The sequence below is a fragment of the Gorilla gorilla genome, chromosome 1, assembly GCF_029281585.2.
Source record: "Gorilla gorilla gorilla isolate KB3781 chromosome 1, NHGRI_mGorGor1-v2.1_pri, whole genome shotgun sequence".
NCBI lineage: Eukaryota > Metazoa > Chordata > Mammalia > Primates > Hominidae > Gorilla > Gorilla gorilla.
This window is the reverse complement of record NC_073224.2, coordinates 239,433,538-239,453,520: the sequence shown is the minus strand read 5'-3', so window position 1 is coordinate 239,453,520 and position 19,983 is coordinate 239,433,538. Positions and strand designations below refer to the sequence as shown.

The 19,983-nt window shown below is 46.1% G+C and overlaps 1 protein-coding gene across 6 annotated transcripts in view; it reads right to left on the bottom strand.

The window, feature by feature from the left end:
- Positions 1-19,983, bottom strand: part of GNB1 (G protein subunit beta 1) — a 105,551-nt gene that overhangs the window by 17,472 nt on the left and 68,096 nt on the right. For all 6 annotated transcript variants that reach the window (XM_031007761.3, XM_031007757.3, XM_031007760.3 and 3 more), the window contains 4 exons: positions 15,299-15,337; positions 13,204-13,310; positions 3,929-3,992; positions 1,876-2,038 (listed from right to left, as the gene is read on the bottom strand). In XM_031007761.3, the coding sequence (XP_030863621.1) occupies positions 1,876-2,038; positions 3,929-3,992; positions 13,204-13,310; positions 15,299-15,337 (373 nt within the window). The remainder of the gene's footprint in view (positions 1-1,875; positions 2,039-3,928; positions 3,993-13,203; positions 13,311-15,298; positions 15,338-19,983) is intronic.

Here is a 19,983-nt window from a genome sequence, read left to right as displayed (position 1 = left end):
GGCAGGCAGATCACTTGCAGTCAGGAGTTCAAGACCAGCCTGACCAACATGGCAAAACCCCGTCTCTACTAAAAATACAAAAATTGGCCAGGCATGGTGGTGCATGCCTGTAATCTACTCGGGAGGCTGAGGCAGGAGAATCGCTTGAACCCAGGGGGTTGAGGTTTCAGTGAGCTGAGATTGCACCACTGTACTACAGCCTGGGTGACAGAGCGGGACTCCATCTTAAAAAAAAAAAAAAAAGACAATATGAAACAAATGTATGTGATGCGGCTAAAGCCATGCTTAGAGGGAAACTTAAAACTTTAAGTGATTCTATTTGAAAAGGAAGCAAACCAGTGGCCTACAGATCTACTTCAGGCAGCTGGAAAATTAAGAAGAAGGCAACTCCAAAGTAAGCAGAAGGCAGGAAAGAACAGAGAACAGAAATCAACAACAGCAGCAGCATTATCTTTCAAAGGACAAGGTTATACTTGTAATCTGGCCAAAATTAACTTATTTAACAGACTGCTTAATGGGTGTCAACTGTAGTACTAGTGACTCCATGAATTGATTTCTTTGGCTGCATGTGAAGTGGGCAGAGTGTTATCAAAAAGTACTGGGGCATAAAATGTCTGAGAACAGATAATACAGCCAGAAAAGTAAAATATTAGAATAGTACATCCTCTTTCAGCAAATGTATGCCTTTCATGATGAATTAGTGTCACAAGTAAACAAAATCTTGGTGAAATAATAGACTACCTAGCACTTACGGCCACAGGGCTCTATTCTGCCTCATTTGCAGAGACAGGGTCTCGCTTTCGCCCAGCCTGGAGTGCAGTGGTGCAATCATAGCTCCCTGCAGCCTCAACCACCCAGGCTTGAGCCAACCTCCCGAGGAGCTGGGACCATAGTTGTGCGCCACTGTGAGTGGCTGTTTTTCATTTTTTGTAGAGAAGGGGTCTAGCTTTGTTGCCCCAGCTGGTCTCGAACCCCTGGCTCCAAGCTATCCTCCTACCTTGGCCTCCCAGAGTGTTGCAGTTACAGGCATGAGCCACCATGTCCAGCGCAAATCCACAGGTTTCTTACTGGTAAAGGCATATCAGGCTTGTTTTTAGTTTCATTTTCAGAAAACTTCTGGCCATTACTGTGACTTTTATTTGAACCAGTCTCATTTAATGATTCATAAGGCCGGGCGCAGCGGCTCACGCCTATAATCCCAGCACTTTGGGAGGCTAAGGCAGGCAGATCACAATGTCAGGAGTTCAAGACCAGTCTGGCCAATACAGCAAAACCCCGCCTCTACTAAAAATACAAAAATTAGCTGGGCATGGTGGCAGACACCTGTGGTCCCAGCTATTTGGGAGGCTGAGGCAGGAGAATCGCTTGAACCCAGGAGTCAGAGGTTGCAGTGAGCCAAGAATGCGCTGCTGCACTCCAGCCTGGGTGACACAGTGAGACTCTGTCTTAAAAAAAAAAAAAAAAAAAAAAAAAGGCTGGGCGTGGTGGCTCACACCTGTAATCCCAGCACTTTGGGAGGCTGAGGTGGGTGGATCACGAGGTTAGGAGATCGAGACCATCCTGGCTAACATGGTGAAACCCTGTCTCTACTAAAAATACAAAAAAGAAATTAGCTGGGCGTGGTGGTGGGCGCCTGTAGTCCCAGCTACTCAGGAGGCTGAGGCAGGGGAATGGCGTGAACACCCAGGAGGCGGAGCGTGCAGCGAGCTGAGATCACGCCACCGCACTCCAGCCTGGGTGACAGAGCGAGACTCCGCCTCAAAAAAAAAATTAATTAATTAAAAAATGATTGATAAAAAGTGAGTATCCAAAGCATATAATGTACCCCAGGTAAACAGCTTGTGTCACTTGAAGCTTATGAACAAGGACAGGTACCTGTGTGTCCTGCCAGCTCACGACTCACGCGCACGTTCCCCTCACGAGTTTTCAGATTGTAAATGGAGCAAATGTTATCCAGGCCACCGCAGGCCACATAGTTCCCAGAAGGGGCATATGCACAGGTCATGACCCAGGAGGAGCGCAGAGGGATGGCGTGGACCTAATGACAGAAAGACAGATGATGCAAACACCTTTATGTTCAAAAACAACACTGACACCAGGATTTTCTCATCTCCAACTTTCACTGCAAAGGAGGTAACAGAACAAAATAAGAGCCAAAATTATCTAGAGAGCGATTCCCATATGTGGCCACTCAGGTGAAGCATACTTAATGAGAAGTCCAGTGCTGCACATGGGATTCAAATTCAATCCACACAGTCCAGTTTTACTGAAGTCACAACTTATGATTAGGTGGGGTCTTAACAGTAGTGCTGCCCACTCATCAAAACCACATTAGGCCGGGGGCGGTCACTCACACCTGTAATCCCAGCACTTTGGGAGGCTAAGTCGGGCAGATCACCTGAGGTCAGGAGTTCAAGACCAGCCTAGCCAACATGGTGAAACCCCATGTCTCTACTAAATATACCAAAATTAGCTGGGCGTGATGGCGCATGCCTGTAGTTTCAGCTACTTGACTGACTGGGGCAGGAGAATCACTTGAATCTGGGAGGCGGAGGTTGCAGTGAGCTGAGATCACGCCACTGCACTCCAGCCTGGGCAACAAAGTGAGACTCCGTCTCAAAAGAAAACAAACAGGCCGGGTGCGGTGGCTCACGCCTGTAATCCTAGCACTTTGGGAGGCTAAGGCGGGTGGATCACCTGAGGTCAGGAATTCGAGACCAGCCTGGCCTCAAATTGGTGAAACCCCGTCTGTGCTAAAATACAAAAATTAGCTGGGTGTGGTGGTGGGCGCCTGTAATCCCAGCTACTCAAGGAGGCTGAAGCAGGAGAGTCGCTTGAACCAGGGGGGTGGAGGCTGCAGTGAGCAGAGATCGCACCACTGCACTCCAGCCAGGGCGGTAAGAGCAATGCTCCGTCTCAAAAAAACCCACACGTATTGGAAGGAAAACACTGCATTATCCTGTCAAATGGCTATGAACTCATTTGAAAACAAAAAATTTTTTTTTCGAGATGGAGTTTCGCTCTTGTTGTCCAGGTTTGAGTGCAGTGGCGTGATCTAGGCTCACTGCAACCTCTGCCTCCTGGGCTCAAGCAGTTCTCCTGCTTCAGCCTCCTGAGTAGCTGGGATTACGGGCGCCTGCCACCACTCCTGGCTAATTTTTTGTATTTTTAGTAGAGACGAGGTTTCACCATGTTGGCTAGGCTGGTCTCAAACTCCTGACCTCAGGTGATCCACCTGCTTCAGCCTCCCAAAATGCTGGAATTACAGGTGTGAGCCACGGCGCCCAGCCGAAAACAAAAGATTTTTATGGAATAACCAAAATGGACATTCCTACAATCTACCCTGCCACATCTCTCCCACTGTTTTAGATCTGCTGTAATTAATGCAATCATTTATACACATTTAGTATTCTTTAGTAAAATAAACTGAATTACATTTTTTACATACATGTTTGGACCAATGACAATACTTTTTATTCAAAACAATACACTTTGGATTAAGTCTTGAAAATAACATAAATTACACTTTAAAGTATGATGTCTTTCAGATGATCTCTTCTAAAAACTTGTAACTGAATGAAAAGCGATACTTCTGCACTCTATAAATAAAACATGAAACTTCCCAGACTCTACTAAAACTGGAATTGAGGTCTCCTAGAAACACAGAAGGTCCTTAGCTCCCACCAGCTTGGTAAGGAGATGACGGACAACAGCACAACTGTGCCTGGTCCAGAGGAAGAGACCGTGACAGGTGCCGGCATGTGACTCAGCTTCTATCTCACCTGCGCAACTTCACTACTAACAAACAGAGCCTTGCCGCTACTGCCTTCCCTATCCTGTATTACGTGATTTAACAAAAATGAATCCAGAGCTTAAAACCCTGTTTCCTGGGTTGGTTTTTCAAGGAAGGGAATTCTCCAGTCCCTACCTTGTTGGTGGTGTAGCTGTCCCAGATGATAAGTTTACCATCCTGCGAGGCACTGACGAGAAGCCTGGAGGGACAGACAAAAGCAAACCTATCAGTACTGCACAACACAGAAAGTGTACAAGGGCAACAGACTAAAACCCAGACTCTGGTGACTTATGTGCTCCCATGTTACATGTGCTTCAGACAAAGCCACTTATTTATATGAAAAAAAATCTCTGGTCGGGCACAGTTGCTCACGTTTGTAATCCCAGCACTTTGGGAGGCTGAGGTGGGCAGATCACATGAGGTCAGGAGTTCAAGACCAGCCTGGCCAACATGGCGAAACCCTGTCTCTATTAAAAATACAAAAATTAGCCAGGCATGGTAGTGCGTCTCTGTAATCCCAGCTACTCGGGAGGCTGAGGCAGAAGAATCGCTTGAACCTAGGAGGCGGAGGTTACAGTGAGCCAAAATCATGCCACTGGACACCAGCCTGGGCAACAGAGTGAGACTCTGTTTCAAGAAAGAAAGAAAGAAAGAAAGAAAGGAAAGGAAGGCTCTAAATGTCAGACCAACTTCAAAGCATGAACAAAAACACTGTCACAGACCACAGTTGAGAGTGGAGATGCCTGGCCCCAACCGAATGCAGGCCACATCACCCCTGGCATCCATTCCCTTTGTCAGCTGAGACAGGCTGACGTCATTTCATAAGTGTTTCTGTTTGGTTTCATTACAAATCAAATTAGAGGCTCATGTCTTTAATCCCAACACTTTGGGAGGCCAAGGTAGGTGGATCACAGGAGTTTGAGACGAGCATGGCCTCATGCTAGCATGGTAAAATCCTGTCTCCACTATAAAAACACAAAAAAATAGCTGGGTATGGTAGTGCATGCCTGTAATCCTAGCTACTCAGGAGGCTGAGGTGGGAGAACTGCTTGAACCCAGGAGGCGGGGGTTGCAGTGAGCTGAGATTGCGCCACTGCACTCTAGCCTGGGCAACAGAGCGAGATCCTGACTGGAAAAAAAAAAAAAAAAACCGAAAGAACAAACCACTTTTAGACATTCCAAATTCATGGAACATTTCTCACCCAAAATACCCCATGAAATTTCCCAGACTGAGCTAAAATTGGAATCAAGGTCTCCTAGAAACCAAAGGAGGCACTCCCTCCTCACCTGCTTGGTAAACAACAGCACCACTGCGCATGGTCCGGGAGCAGAGACCAGTAACTATCATGAATTTTTTCTTTTTTTTTTGAGACGGAGTCTCGCTTCGTGGCCCAGGCTGGAGTGCAGTGGCGCCATCTCGGCTCACTGCAACCTCCACCTCCGGGGTTCATGCCATTCTCCTGCCCCAGTCTCCCGAGTAGCTGGGACTACAGGCGCCCACCACCATGCCCAGCTAATTATTTTTGTATTTTTAGCAGAGACAGGGTCTCACCATGTTAGCCAGGATGGTCTCGATCTCCTGACCTCGTGATCTGCCCACCTCGGCCTCCCAAAGTGCTGGGATTACAGGCGGGAGCCACCACGCCCGGCCTCTTTTTTTTGTTTTTGAGATGGAGTTTTGCTTTTGTTGCCCAGGCTGGAGTGCAATGGTGCGTCGGCTCACCGCAACCTCCACTTCCCAGATTCGAGCAATTTTCCTGCCTCAGCCTCCAAAGTAGCTGGGATTACAGACATGCGCCACCACAGCCAGCTAATTTTGTATTTTTAGTAGAGACGGGGTTTCTCCACGTTAGTCAGGCTGGTCTCCAACTCCCGACCCTCAGGTGATCCGCCCACCTCGGCCTCCCAAAGTTTTGGTATTACAAGCGTTGAGCCACTGCGCCCGACCATGAACTTTTTCATAACTATTTCCTTGCTCTGGCAACTGTGCTCAGTTCAGAATCCACATGTTGAAAAGGAGCTCCATACTACAAAGGAGAATGTGAATAAGGAGCAAAAGAATTTCACCTTAGCAGGCAAGTAAGGTGGGTGAAAGGTAACTCCTGGGAACCACAGTTGCTTATGAGAGGTCCTAAGGAACCCTGTAGCACAGAATGCTGTTTTCAAGGAAGAGCAAGAAGGTTCCACTGTTTGATGCAGGGATAAATGTCAGTACGGTAAATGATAGTATAAGGATTTTTAATTTTAAAGATTCTATCAAACGCAGGGTTTTTTGTTTTTGTTTTTGTTTGTTTGTTTGTTTGAGACAGAGTCTCCCTCTGTCACCCAGGCTGGAGTGCAGTGGTGTGATCTCGGCTCACTGCAACCTCTGTCTCCTGGGTTCAAGTGATTCTCATGCCTCAGCCTCCCAAGTAGCTGGGATTACAGGTACGTGCCACCACACCTGGCTAATTTTTGTATTTTTAGTAGAGATGGGGTTTCCCCACGTTACCCAGGCTGGTCTCCAACTCCTGGCCTCAAGTGACCGCCCGCTGTGGCCTCCCAAAGTGTTGGGATTACAGACATAAGCCACAGTGCCTCAAAACACAGGTTTTAACTATTTCGGCTGTGAACATATGTGGCTTCTTAAAGCTGACCTAAAGCTGGAGTAACGCTCTCTCAAGTTTTGTTGATAACTCTGACACTTTTAGTATCAAACTAGATGTTTTGATACAGGTGTCAATGAGTTTAAGAACAAATAAAAACCTTTTCACCTGCACTTTATTACAAAATTTATCACAGAACTAAAAACTAAGTGCAGGCTCCCATCCTATTATTTTTCAGATGCAATTTTTTTTTTTTTTTTTTTTTTTTTTGAGAGAGTCTCACTCTGTCACCCAGGCTGGAGCTCGCTCCAACCTCTGCCTCCCAGGTTCAAGCAATTCGCATGCGTCAGCCTTCCCAGTAGCTGGAATTACAGGTGTGCACCACCATGCCTGGCTACTTTTTTGTATTTTTATTAGAGACAGGGTTTTGCCATGCTGGTCTCGAACTCCTGAGCTCAATCTGCCTGCCTCGGCTGGGATTACAGGCGTAAGCCACTGCACCCAGCCTTCAGTTGCAATTCTTAAAGCAAACTTCTCAATCCAGGTTGTCATCAACATATTAAACATTTAAAATTATTTCTACGTAATGGTTTAATGTTCCCTCTCTAGCTCTATTTCTGCCCAGCCCTTCTGAGACTTTCTGTCGAGTAACAGAGCTGATCTAAAGCAGCTCATCCTCCTAGATTAGGAGGATCACCTTTACAGAGGTCTCCCGGTCAGAGAGCTTAATAACTGCTGACTTCCAGAGGGATTAGGGACACGTAAGCTGTCCACTGATCCTCCAGAAGGTGAGAGAAGACATGCCTCCTAGTCCCGGGTCAGGGAGCTGTTGGAAAGCTGGGTTCACGTTGCCTAGTAGTGCCTTTACCTACTCAAAAATCAATTATCTGAGGTGCCGCTCACCTAGAACATAGAGGCAAGGGCCAGGAAGTAAGCTAACAGGCTCCAGGACCCTGAAAGTAGCTGTCAAAAATCAAAACACCTAATGCCCTTCATTTTACTCAAAGAGGGAGGGTGGTGGTTCATGCCTGTAACCCCAGCATTTTGGGAGGCTGAGATAAGAGGATTGGTTAAGTCCAGGAGTTTGAAACCAACATGGGCAACAAAGGGAGACCCTGTCTCCACAAAATATATATATATATTTTTTTTTTGAGATGGAGTCTCGCTCTGTCACCCAGGCTGGAGGATCTCGGCTCACCGCAAGCTCTGCCTCCTGGGTTCACGCCATTCTCCTGCCTCAGCCTCCCAAATAGCTGGGACTACAGGCACCTGCCACCGTGCCTGGCTAATTTTTTGTATTTTTAGTTGAGACAGGGTTTCATTGAGTTAGCCAGGATGGTCTCGATCTCCTGACCTCGTGATCCACCCACCTCAGCCTCCCAAAGTGCTGGGATTACAGGCCTGAGCCACCGCGCCCAGCCCACAAAAAATATTTTTTAAAAATTAGCTGGGCACAGTGATGTGCACCTGTGGTACCAGCTACTCAGGAGGCTGAGGCAGGAGGATTGCTTGAGCACAGCAGTTCAAGGCTTCAGTAAGCTAGGATTGCACCACTGCATTCTAGCCTGGACGACAGAGTGAGACCCAGTCTCAAAAAAAAAAAAAAGTTGCCTTTTAGTACAAATATATTGATAAACATATTACAAATGTACATCTGATACATTAATACATACATACATAACAAGTAATCATTGTGGGCCTTGCATGTAGTTTTCTTTTTTGTTTGTTTTTTTGAGACGGAGCCTCACTCTGTCACCCAGGTTGGAGTGCAGTGGTGCAATCTTGGCTCACTGCAACCTCTGCCTCCTGGGTTCAAGCGATTATCCTGCCTCAGCCTCCTGAGTAGCTGGGATTACAGGCACCCACCATGAAGCCTAGTTAACTTTTGTATTTTTGGCAGAGACAGGGTTTCACCACATTGGGCAGGCTGGTCTCAAACTCCTGACCTCAGGTGATCCACCCGCCTTAGCCTCCCAAAGTGCTGGGATTACAGGCGTGAACTACGGTGCCTGGCCTCTCATGTTGCTTTATTTGTGTTTTGTTTTGTTTTTTGAGGCAGAGTCTCCATCCGTCACCCAGGCGGGAGTGCAATGTGCATGTGTGTGTGTATATATATATATACATATATATATATTTTTTTCTTTTTTTGAGATGGAGTCTCACTCTGTTGCCCAGGCTGGAGTGCAGTGGTGTGATCTTGGCTCACTGCAACCTCCAGCTCCTGGGTTCAAGCGATTCTCCCACCTCAGCCTCTTGAGTGCAGCTGAAACTACAGGCACTCGCCACCACACCTGGCTAATTTTTGTATTTTTAGTAGAGATGGGGTTTCACCATGTCAGCCAGGCTGGTCTCGAACTCCTGAAGTCAAGCGATCCACCTGACTTGGCCTCCCAAAGTGCTGGGGTTACAGGTGTGAGCCACCGCGTCTAGCCTCATGTAGTTTTGAAAGACAAACTAGGCCAGGCACAGTGGCTCACGCCTGTAATCCCAGCACTTTGGGAGGCCGAGGCGGGCGGATCAGGAGGTCATGAGATCGAGACCACCCTGGCTAACACGGTGAAATCCCGTCTCTACTAAAAAGACAACAAAAAAAATTAGCTGGGCGTGGTGGTGGGTGCCTATAGTCCCAGCTACTCGGGAGGCTGAGGCAGGAGAATGGTGTTAACCTGGGAGGCAGAGCTTGCAGTGAGCTGAGATAGCACCATTGCACTCTAGCCTGGGCGACAGCGAGACTCCGTCTCAAAAAAAAAAAAAAGACAAATTAGTAGTCATTTCTACTGTTTCCGAGTGTCCATAAATCAAACAAACACAGTTAAAGGAATGGTATTCATAGGCCAGACGCAGTGGCTCACGCCTGTAATCCCAGCACTTTGGGAGGCCGAGGTGGGCAGATCATGAGGTCAGGAGATCGAGACCATCCTGGCTAACATGGTGAAACCCTGTCTCTACTAAAAATACAAAAAAATTAGCCAGGCGTGGTGGCGGGCGCCTGTAGTCCCAGCTACTCGGGAGGCTGAGGCAGGAGAATGGTGTGAACCTGGGAGGCAGAGCTTGCTTGCAGTGAGCCGAGATTGCACCACTGCACTCCAGCCTGGGTGACAGAGTGAGACTCCGTCTCAAAAAAAAAAAAAAAAAAAAAAACCTGGTATTCATAAATTATAGCTTTAAGTCATGAAAAAAATCTTAAGCAATAATATTTGTTTATGAAGGCAGGAAATATGAAGATTAAAGAAAATATATACCCTCCCCACTCTGTCATGTGGTGGGGGGCAGGAGGAGGGACAGCATTAGGAGAAATACCTATGTAAATGACAAGTTAACAGGTGCAGCAAACCAACATGGCACATGTATTCCTATGTAACAAATCTGCACATTGTGTACATGTACCCTAGAACTTAAAGAAAAAAAAAAAGCTTGTGGAACAAGGAGATATAGATATACATGTATATATACACACACACATACATATACACACACACACACACACACACACACCCACCCTCCCCCCAAAAATCCTCTTTTGGACCTTAAAGAGGCAAACACTGGCCTATCCAGAAAAAAACGGCTATTTAGAACAAGCAATCTCTAGAAGGCTCTGAAAAGCAGAGGTTCTCCATAATATCATTTTGGTTTTCTCATGACTGTGCAATTATACAACAAATGCCATGCACCTAGCACCCTGTCCAAGAACATGGACCAATGTGGCACCCCAGCCTCCCACAGGCCTCACTGAAGACCGCCTTGCTCACAGGGTGGCCATGACTCTGAACTTGGTCCTGTTTTGTCAGCCCTTGCTTTTCTTCCTTCTAATCCTGGGGCTTTCAAGGCACAAAGTGTGTTTGAGACAGACGGAACATAAAGCCTCCCAAGCAAGGATCTGGCGCCCACCCCACCCACCCTGAGCCCCCAGCCCCACCTCCACTGCTCAGTTCACACACCCATCTCTTCGGTCCCTGAACACACCTGCCTGCAGGTCACTCTCATCCCTTCCAGACTACCCAGTCCAGAGCCCAGCTGGTGAAGGAGACATATTACTTGGCAGTGCAGTGCTCTGAGTACCTGAACACTGCCCAGCAACAGCACTGTCTACTCCACTAACCTGCCTAATCTGCACATCAGTGTTCCCACACATGGAGGAAAGGCCCCAGAGGTAACATACTGTTTTGTTTTCCATCTACTTTTGACAATAAATTCTAACATAGATAGACTAGTAACAACATTTTTTCTTTTTTTTTTTTTTTTTGAGTCAGTGTCACTCTGTCACCCAGTGGTGCAATTTCGGCTCACTGTAACCTCCACGTGCCTCAGCCTTCCAAGTAGCTGGGACTACAGCTACCATGCCCAGCTAATTTTTAAATTTTTAGCAGAGATGGGGTTTCGCCATGTTGGCCAGGAGGCTGGTTTCGAACTCCTGACCTCAAGTGATCCGCCCACCTCAGCCTCCCAAAGTGCTGGGATTATAGGTGTGCGCCACTGCACCTGGCCAGAACATTTTTTTAAAAATTCTTTTTAATTTTTTAAAGGAATAACTTTGAATTCACAAAGTATATTCTTACTTATTTACTTATTTATTTAGAGACAGGGTCTCACTCTGTCCTGCAGGCTGAAACGCAGTGGGGTGATCTCGAATCACTGCAAGCTCTGCTTCCCTGACTCCTGGGTTCAAGTGATCCTCCCACCTCGGCCTCCTAAGTAGCTGGGACTCCAGGTGCGCACCACAACAACCAACTTATTTTTGTACATTTTGTAGAGAAGGGGTCTTGCCATGTGACCTAGGCTGATCTTGAACTCCTGGGCTCAAGCCATTCGCCTGCCTTGGCCTCCCAAAGTGCTGGGATGAGAGGCATGAGCCAATGTGCCTGGTTACTTATTTATTTTGAATATTTAAAACAATTTTTGACAAGTAATTATATGTATATTTATGGAGTACAATGTGATATTCTGATATATATCCACATTGTGAAATAAATCAATCAAGCTAATCAACATACACATCACTTCCCATTTGCTCTGTGGTAGGAACACTTAGTTACTTTACTAACAATTTTGAAACACACGTTATTATGAACTAGTCTCCGTGCTGTGTGGCACATTTCTAAAATTTATTCCTAACTAAAACTCTGTACCCTCAGAATATCATCTCCCCACTTCCCCACCCTCCCCCTTCCCACTTTTATTCTTTCTGACTCCTGCTGTCATTGGAACCATCATGCGAACTCTCATTTGCATAGGGAATTGTATGGGATACTATATAGAACAAACTAAAGATAGAATCTTTTGTTCTCTAGCTGTTTGTGCTCTAAAGCGGACAATTTCACGAACAAAGAAAAAGCCTAGCAGAAAATTCCACGCTAACAACGGAATACAAAGAAATACTACTCAAAGAAGGGCATGTTAAAAATTGTTATGTCAGGTGCTTCAACGAGCATGTCACAGTTACACAAATCAAACAGTACTTTATTAAATTATTTAGACAGAACAGGCACCAAATAAGACTTTGTAATAGCCTCTAAATCAGAGTGTGGGGTCACGGAAGGGAGATGTCTGGTGGAGAAGAAAGGGGTATGATTTAAAGTACAAGAAATAGGCTAGAAGTGGTGGTGGCTCACACCTATAATCTCAGCACTTCGGGAGGCTGAGGTGGAAGGATCACTTAGGGGCCAGGAGTTTGAGACCAGTGTCAGCAACAAAGGGAGACCCTGTCTCTAAAAAACCAAAAAATATTAGCCAGGCATGGTGGCACATGCCTGTGGCCTATGCCACTTGGGAGGCTGAGTAGGAAGGGTTGCTGGAGCCTAGGAGGTCGAGGCTGCAGTGAGATATGATCACACCACTGCACTCCAGCATGACTGACAGAGTGAGACCCTGTCTCAAAAAAAAAAAAAAAAAAAAAAGAGGCTGGGTGTAGTGGCTCACGCCTGTAACCCCATCACTTTGGGAGGCCGAGGCGGGTGGATCGTGAAGTCAGGAGATCCAGACCATCCTGGCTAACATGGTGAAACCCCATCTCTACTAAAAATACAAAAAAATTAGCCGGCGTGGTGGCAGGCGCCTGTAGTCCCAGCTACTCGGGAGGGTGAGGCAGGAGAATGGCGTGAACCTGAGAGGCGGAGCTTGCAGTGAGCCGAGATTGCACCACCGCACTCCAGGCTGGGCAACACAGTGAGACTCCGTCTTTAAAAAAAAAAAAAAAAAGAGAGAAAAGAAAAGAAAAAATAGGAGCCCATGAAGGGAATTATCTCTTGGGATGGTAAACCAAAGGAAGGCAGGGCAGACAGGCCAGATGAGAGAATGGTGAGAGCAGCTCACAGCGCATTCCCGTGTGTCTGCTGCAGCAAAGCACACACAGCACAGTGCTGTTCTAAGGCTCAATACACTTAATCCCTCAGGATCCTCGGGGCAGGTTCTGTGATTTCCTGAGCCAGGGCACTGAAATCACAAGAGGGCGAGGGCCAACCAGCCCTGAGAAACAGGCACAGAGAGGTAACTTCCCCAAGTTCACATAAGTAGGATGCAGTAGAACTGGGAAGACAGAGGTCTAGAAACTGAAAGAGACAGGAGAAGGGAGAAAGAAAAACCAGAACTTGTATTAATGTGATTCAGACAGTGAAGAAATGGCAGTGTTCTTTCAGCCCAGGTTTAAGTGGAAAACTGGACAGGGAATATGCACCTGTGACCGCTGCACCTTGCGTGCCCAGAGTTCTGATTCAACTTCCTCATTTCTTCACTGCACAGCACAGCAAATGGGTTCAGGTACTTTTCCCCTAGGACAACAGAGCAGCCCCTGAATGTATCAAGCAGCGTCCTGCTCATGCCCACGCCTACCTGGAGTCTGTGCCCCAGTGCATGGCGTAGATCTTGGCCAGGTGCCCCCGCAGTGTCCTCCTCGTGCGCATTTGGATTCTTCCCACTGGGTCGATGTTGTTTGTGATCTTGAAAATAAAAACATTTCTGTAAATCAACATCTGTGATTAAACGACTCTCCTCATCTCCCATCCTTGTCAAGGCTGTTGGCTCGCCCACTGTGCCTACCTCTTCCCAGCCCTTCCCACAGTTCTCCAGTGGCTTCCACTGTGGCATTCTGCACTGAACCCCTTCCGTACCTCTTACCAAGTCTCAGCCTGGCTGGTCATCAGGAACCTGTGTGCCCTGCCCTCCAATGCACGCACACGAACATGGCCAGCCTTGAAGCACTTGCTGTTCCCTTCCTGCCTCCTTCCTCCTCTCCCTGTCCATCCAGGACCATCTCCTCCTAGGTCTCTGAGTTCTTTGAGATCTCGCAACTCTTCTTATGACACCACACAGATGTCCCACACCACAATTTAATAGCTGGTTCCTATGTCAGGCTATGTGTGGGCCTGCATGACACCTGCTTCTGCACGACCATCACTTGGAGCACCAGCTGTACACACACCTGCTGAGCCCATCCTACATATAGACACTGATGTTAATGAGTTTAGGTTGGCAAACGGAGTAAGTGGATTACAATAGTGGGTTTTAAAAACGGACAGTCCAAAGTGCTTCTCAGAATTGAAATTCAGGTAATTCTATGTAGCCTAATTTTTTTTCTTTAGCTTACAATTTAACCTCAATTAAAGCGCATCCCCTAAAGCATTTAGACAATGTAAAAAACTCAATCATCTTCAGTAGAAGTATGAATATAGTTTTTCTTTCACATTTCTGTCCAATTATTTGGACTTTATTTTTATTATCTTTTTTTTTTTTTTTTTTTTTTTTTTTTTTGAGATGGAGTCTCGCTCTGTCTCCCAGGCTGGAGTGCAGTGGTGCAATCTCTGCTCACTGCAACCTCTGCCTCCCGGGTCCAAGCAATTCTCCTGCCTCAGCCCCCCGAGTAGCTGGGATTACAGGTGTGTGCCACCATGCCTGGCTAATTTTTGTATTTTAGTAGAGACAGGGTTTCACCATGTTGGTTAGGCTGGTCTCGAACTCCTGACCTCAAGTGATCCACCTGCCTCGGCCTCCCAAAGTGCTGGGATGGACTTCATTTTTTTAATAAGGTGAAGTTTACGTAACATCCAATTAATCACTTTAAAGTCTACAGTTCAGTGGCATTTAGTACACTCACAGTGTTGTGCAACCACTGCCACCATCTAGTTCCAAAACATCTTCCAAAAGGAGACCAGACATTGATTCAGCAGTCACTCCCTGTTCACTTCCTCTCCCTCTCTCCCCTAACACCCCTGCTGGCCACTAGTCCACTCTGTCTCAGTGAATGTTACTATTCTAGATATTGCATATAAATAGAACTACACAATACATAGCCATTTGTTTGGCTTCTCTCACTATCGTAATATTTATGGGGCTTATCCACGTTGCAGCCTCTGACTGTACTGAGGTCCATTTAATGGCTGATAATACTCCAGGGCACAGAGACACCACAATTTGTTTCTCCACTCATTCATTTATGCACATTTTGGTTGTTTCTACATTTTGGCTATTGTGAATGGTGCTGCTATGTACATGTGTGTGTTTGAAAAGCAGTGTTCAATCCTGTTGGGCATATATTTAATGGCAGAACTGCTGAGTCATACAATAATTCTATGTTTAACTTTTAGAGGTATTATCAAATTGGATATTAGAAATAGAAGTTCTGAGGCAGATTCTGCTGAGGAGAGGAGCTTCAAAATATCTTATTTTAAGACAATAACAATATTTTACAACTATTACCCTCTGTAACAGGTAGATGATTATTCAAGGCTTAAGATATCTCATTTTTATCTCAATAAGCCCCTCTATTTCCTATGCCTACCATCAGAATGACTTCTTAATAAAAGCAGTGGCTTGGCATCCTCACTGCGCAAGAGAGAATGCAAGCAGAGCCCTCCCGAGGCTCCAGGTGTGGGTGCCGTGCTAGCCTCCTCACAGGCAGATGGCTCTGCGTGACTCAGTGGGCTCTTACCTGAGAGAGAGTTGCATCTGCACATGCTTTCCTGGCGTCCTGGGAAGCAAGGACAGTGAGAAATTAGCAACCTTTCAGATACATTCAATCTTAGGTCCACACATACCAAAGTTTCAAAGAGAGCTTTCCTAAGCTGTCAGGAGCGAAAGCAGAATGTGAAAGAATGGCAGAGTCTCCTTGCATCTCAACAACCCATGGTCTACTGCCATCTGTGGACTGTCCAGGCCACGCTGAACAGAGAACCAGTAGTACCCAAATCTGTCTAAGACCTGCAGCACAATACTCCTGGGGCCCCACAGCTGTGGCCAGCACCGAGGAAACCACACTGCAAGCTGGGGCAGCACCCACACACCCGGGACCTGGTGCTGCCTGTGCCCTCACTGCTGCACAGGCCGGCACACACGTCTTGCTCTTTTTACAAAGCCCGTCTAGGGTCAGGAAGGCTGTGGCCCAAAGAAAAAGTCTATTAAAAAAAAAAAAAAAAGTCTAAAAAGGACCAGATATCCAGCCCAAAAAAACTTTTCTTCAGATTGCGTTAACTAAGTACTTTGTTTTCAAGAGAAACAATCATTAATTCTAAATTCTATGGAGGGCGCGGTCTCACGTCTGTAATCCTAGCACTTTGGGAAGCTGAGGCAGGAGGATCTCTTGAGCCCATGAGTTCAAGACCAGCCTGGGCAACAAAGTGAGACCTTGTCTCTACTAAAAATAAAAATTAAAAATTTAAGGAAAATAGGCTGGGTGCGGTGGCTCACATCTATAATCCCAGCACTTTGGGAGGCCGAGGTGGGTGGATCACCTGAGGTCAGGAGTTCGAGACCAGCCTGGCCAACATGGTGAAACCCCATCTCTACTAAAAATACAAAAAATAGCTGGGTGTGGTGGCGCATGCCTGTAATCCCAGCTACTCAGGAGGCTGAGGCAGGAGCATCGCTTGAACCCGGGAGGCGGAGGTTGCAGGGAGCCGAGACCGCCCCACTGCACTCCAGTCTGGGAAACAGAGCAAGACTCCATCTCAAAAAAAAAACAAAAATAATAATCAAATAAAATAAAGGAAAACAAAGAAAAATAAATAAGTTCTATGGAAAGCGAGCAAGGGACCTGGAGCCAGACAATCAGATGTCCGTGAGCCTCTGGCTGTTCTCGTTGCTCATCTACAAATGACCTGCGGCTGCAGGCAGGCACTCAGAAGGGATCCACCAACGCCAACTCAAGTGTCTTCATTACTAAGAGACCAAAGTTACTAGAAAACAGACCTGGAAATCTCAAAAGAGAACGTACGTTTAGAAACAGAAAGGTAGGTAACATAAAGGAAAATAAGACAATGGCTAACAGGTTTAAAATTTGAGTGTTGGTATAATTTTTTTTTTAATCACAACAATTTTTTTTTTTTTTTTTTTTTGAGACAGAGTCTTGCTCTGTCTTGCCCAGGCGGGAGTGCTGTGTCGCGATCTCAGCTCACCGCAGCCTCCGCCTCCCAGGTTCAAGTGATTCTTCCCGTCTCAGCCTCTTGAGTAGCTGGGACCACAGGCGTGTGCCACCACACCGGCTAATTTAGTATTTTTAGTAGAGATGAGGTTTCACCATATTGGCCAGGCTGGTCTAGAACTCCTGACCTCAGGTGATCCGCTCATCTCAGCCTCCCAAAGTGCTGGGATTACAGGCGTGAGCCACGCCGCCCGGCCTTTTTTTTTTTTAAAACTATGTATTTATTTATTTTTATGACAGGATCTGGCTCTGTTGCCCAGCCTGGAGTGCAGTGATGTCATCACAGCTCACTGCAGCCTCGACCTCCTGGGCTCAGGTGACCCTCCCACGTCAGCCTCCTGAATAGCTGGGACTACAAGCATGCATTACTATGCCCGGCTAATTTTTTTTTTTTTTTTTTTGTAGAGATGGGGATCTTGTCATGTTGCCTGTGGCTGGTCTTGAACTCCTGGGCTCAAATGATCCTTCCCCCTTGGCCTCCCAAAGTGTTGGGATTATAGGGGAGAGCTACCACGCCCAGCTGACACTTTCTAGTAAGAAAAATGTGTTTATATGCTGTCATCTGACCATCTACTTTCAAAATGGCAAATGGCATGTGCAACCCTTACAGGCGTGCGTCCAAGTGCCCCATATGGGGGAGGTGGAGGATGAGCTCCCAGCGGTTCAGGCTTTTGGGGCAAACTGCTCACTGCAAATGATTTCTACTTTAGGAAGCTTGTGGGAATATTATAAACTGATAATATGGAAATATATTGGTCAGGCGCAGTGGCTCATGCCTGTAATCCCAACACCTTAGGCGGCTGAGGTGGGTGGATCACCTGAGGTCAGGAGTTCAAGACAAGCCTGGCCAACATGGTGAAACCCCATCCCTACTAAAAACACAAAAATTAACCAGGCATGGTGGCCGGCACCTGTAATCGTAACTATTCGGGGAGGCTGAGGCAGGAGAATCGCTTGAACCCGGGAGGCGGAGGTTGCAGTGAGCTGAGATCACACCACTGCACTCCAGCCCGGGCGACAGAGCGAGACTCTGTTTAAAAAAAAAAAAAAAAAAAAAAAAGGAAATATACTGAGATTATTATAAATATACCAAATTTATACATTCCAAATTCATCTTTAGTTAAGCTCTTTATTGGTCATTCTGCTTATAATTAAGACACACACAAAAAAATCGAGTATTTCTATGCAAGCAGTAACATTTGGAGTAAGGGGGATGAAGAATACTTAGAGCAGCAAAAGTCTTTTTGTCAATGAATTTTACTGGCAAGTACTGAGTTTAATATTTGTTTTTGAAATACTATTCTTGTTGATGTTATAGCCTTTGATTTTAAAACATCATAAGAAAATTTAAAATGGAGAAAATAAAACATGAGATTTAAGCAACTTCCCCCCGTTAGTGTCCAATGACTAAAATGAATTTCTTAAGGTACAGTGTAACACTGTGGTGATACTACTGTTAAACCGAAGGAAAAACTACTGTAAAAACAACACACAGATAACTTCAATTCAATCTTTATTTTAGCCAATAACCAGCTTACTTAACTGAGTGCAGCACTTTGCAGAACAGACACCTTCAACTTTTAAAACTGTAGGAAGAAGTCTTTTAATGGAAACAAGCTCTATAACTGCTTAACAAAGAATAAAAAGTCTTCAAGTTCTTTCAGATTAATTTCCAGTTTAATGGACTCCTGTAGATACATATTATGATGTCCACTTAAACCAGAGATGAACATATCCAAGCCATTCATCAGTTGATTTCTCATTCTTTTTGGATTTGTCAAATGACACAGTAACACACTTACTTTGGGGTTTCATCCTAAATTAAAGCCTGGGCCCTGCTCAGCATGGAGTCGCTGAACGTTTTGGACCGGGCATCCATTGCAGCTGCCTCTCGCACGAATGGACCCTGCTCCCTTGCACTGGCTGGCATGCCGCTCCAGAACACATCTGCGCCTGTGCATCCTGTGGAGCTTTCCTTACTCCATCAGCTACTCTTGTGTATTTTAAGGCACACCATGTTTTAATCAGAATCCCTTTGAGAGCCTGTGTTTCCTCAATAATAATCAAAAGGAGCATGCAAGATCCTTTAAGGGTCTTTTGGCTGAAAAACAAATCTAAGAAAGAAAACAGCCCCTTTTAGAATCATCTACAATTTCTTGTTTGATTCACTATGCTCTGCATTCTTTAACAAGCATGTATTCCTTGGGCAATCAGGAAAAAAATGTTCTACATTCTAAAAATAAGTCTTCCTTTCCCATTTGGGGTAAAAGGACTTCAACAGCTTTTGCTGTCCCTGTCTCGTGCAAAGGAACTAACACAGCGCGGTTGGTTCCTGGTACTTCGGAGACAAAGCAGCTAGGCGCCTCTCCTGGTGAACGTCCCACTGCGGGGGCCATGACCTGCCTGTGGCTGCTGCGCACAGCAAACGGAACCAGGAGACTTGGGACAAAAACGGTGTCAAATATCTCAATTAAAATGTATTAATTACACATTGCATAATAAATAATATTTTAGATATACTGCCTTAGATAAAATTGTTGGGCCAGGCATGGTGGTTCACACCTGCCAGCACTTTGGGAGGCTGAGGCGGGAAGATCCCTTGAGCCCAGGAGTTCAAGACCAGCTGGGGCAACATGGTGGACTCTGTCTCTACAAAAATGAAAAAAAAAACAGCCAGGTGTGGCAGCATGCTCCTGTAGTTCCAGCTACTCGGGAGGCTGCAGTGAGCTGTGATCGCACCACTGCTCTCCAGCTTGGATGACTGACAGAGACCCTATCTCAAAACACACAAACAAAAAAATGAAAAAAAACCTTGTTAGGGTTAATTCCACCTGTTTCTTTTCATTCTTTTTCAAGAGACAGGGCCTTCCTACCTTACAAAGGCTGGTCTCAAGCTTTTGGGCTCATGCAATCCTCCTGCCTTGGTGTCCCAAAGTACTGGGATTAACGGCATGAGCCACGGTGCCTGGCCGTCTCTCTTTTTACTTTTTTTTTTTTTTTTTTTTTTTTTTTTTTGAGACGGAGTCTCGCTCTGTCTCCCAGGCTGGAGTGTGCAGTGGCGCGCTCTCACCTCACTGCAAGCTCCGCCTCCCAGGTTCACGCCATTCCCTGCCTCAGCCTCCCAAGTAGTTGGGACTACAGGCGCCCACCACCACCACACCTGGCTAATTTTTTTTGTATTTTTTTTTTTTAGTAGA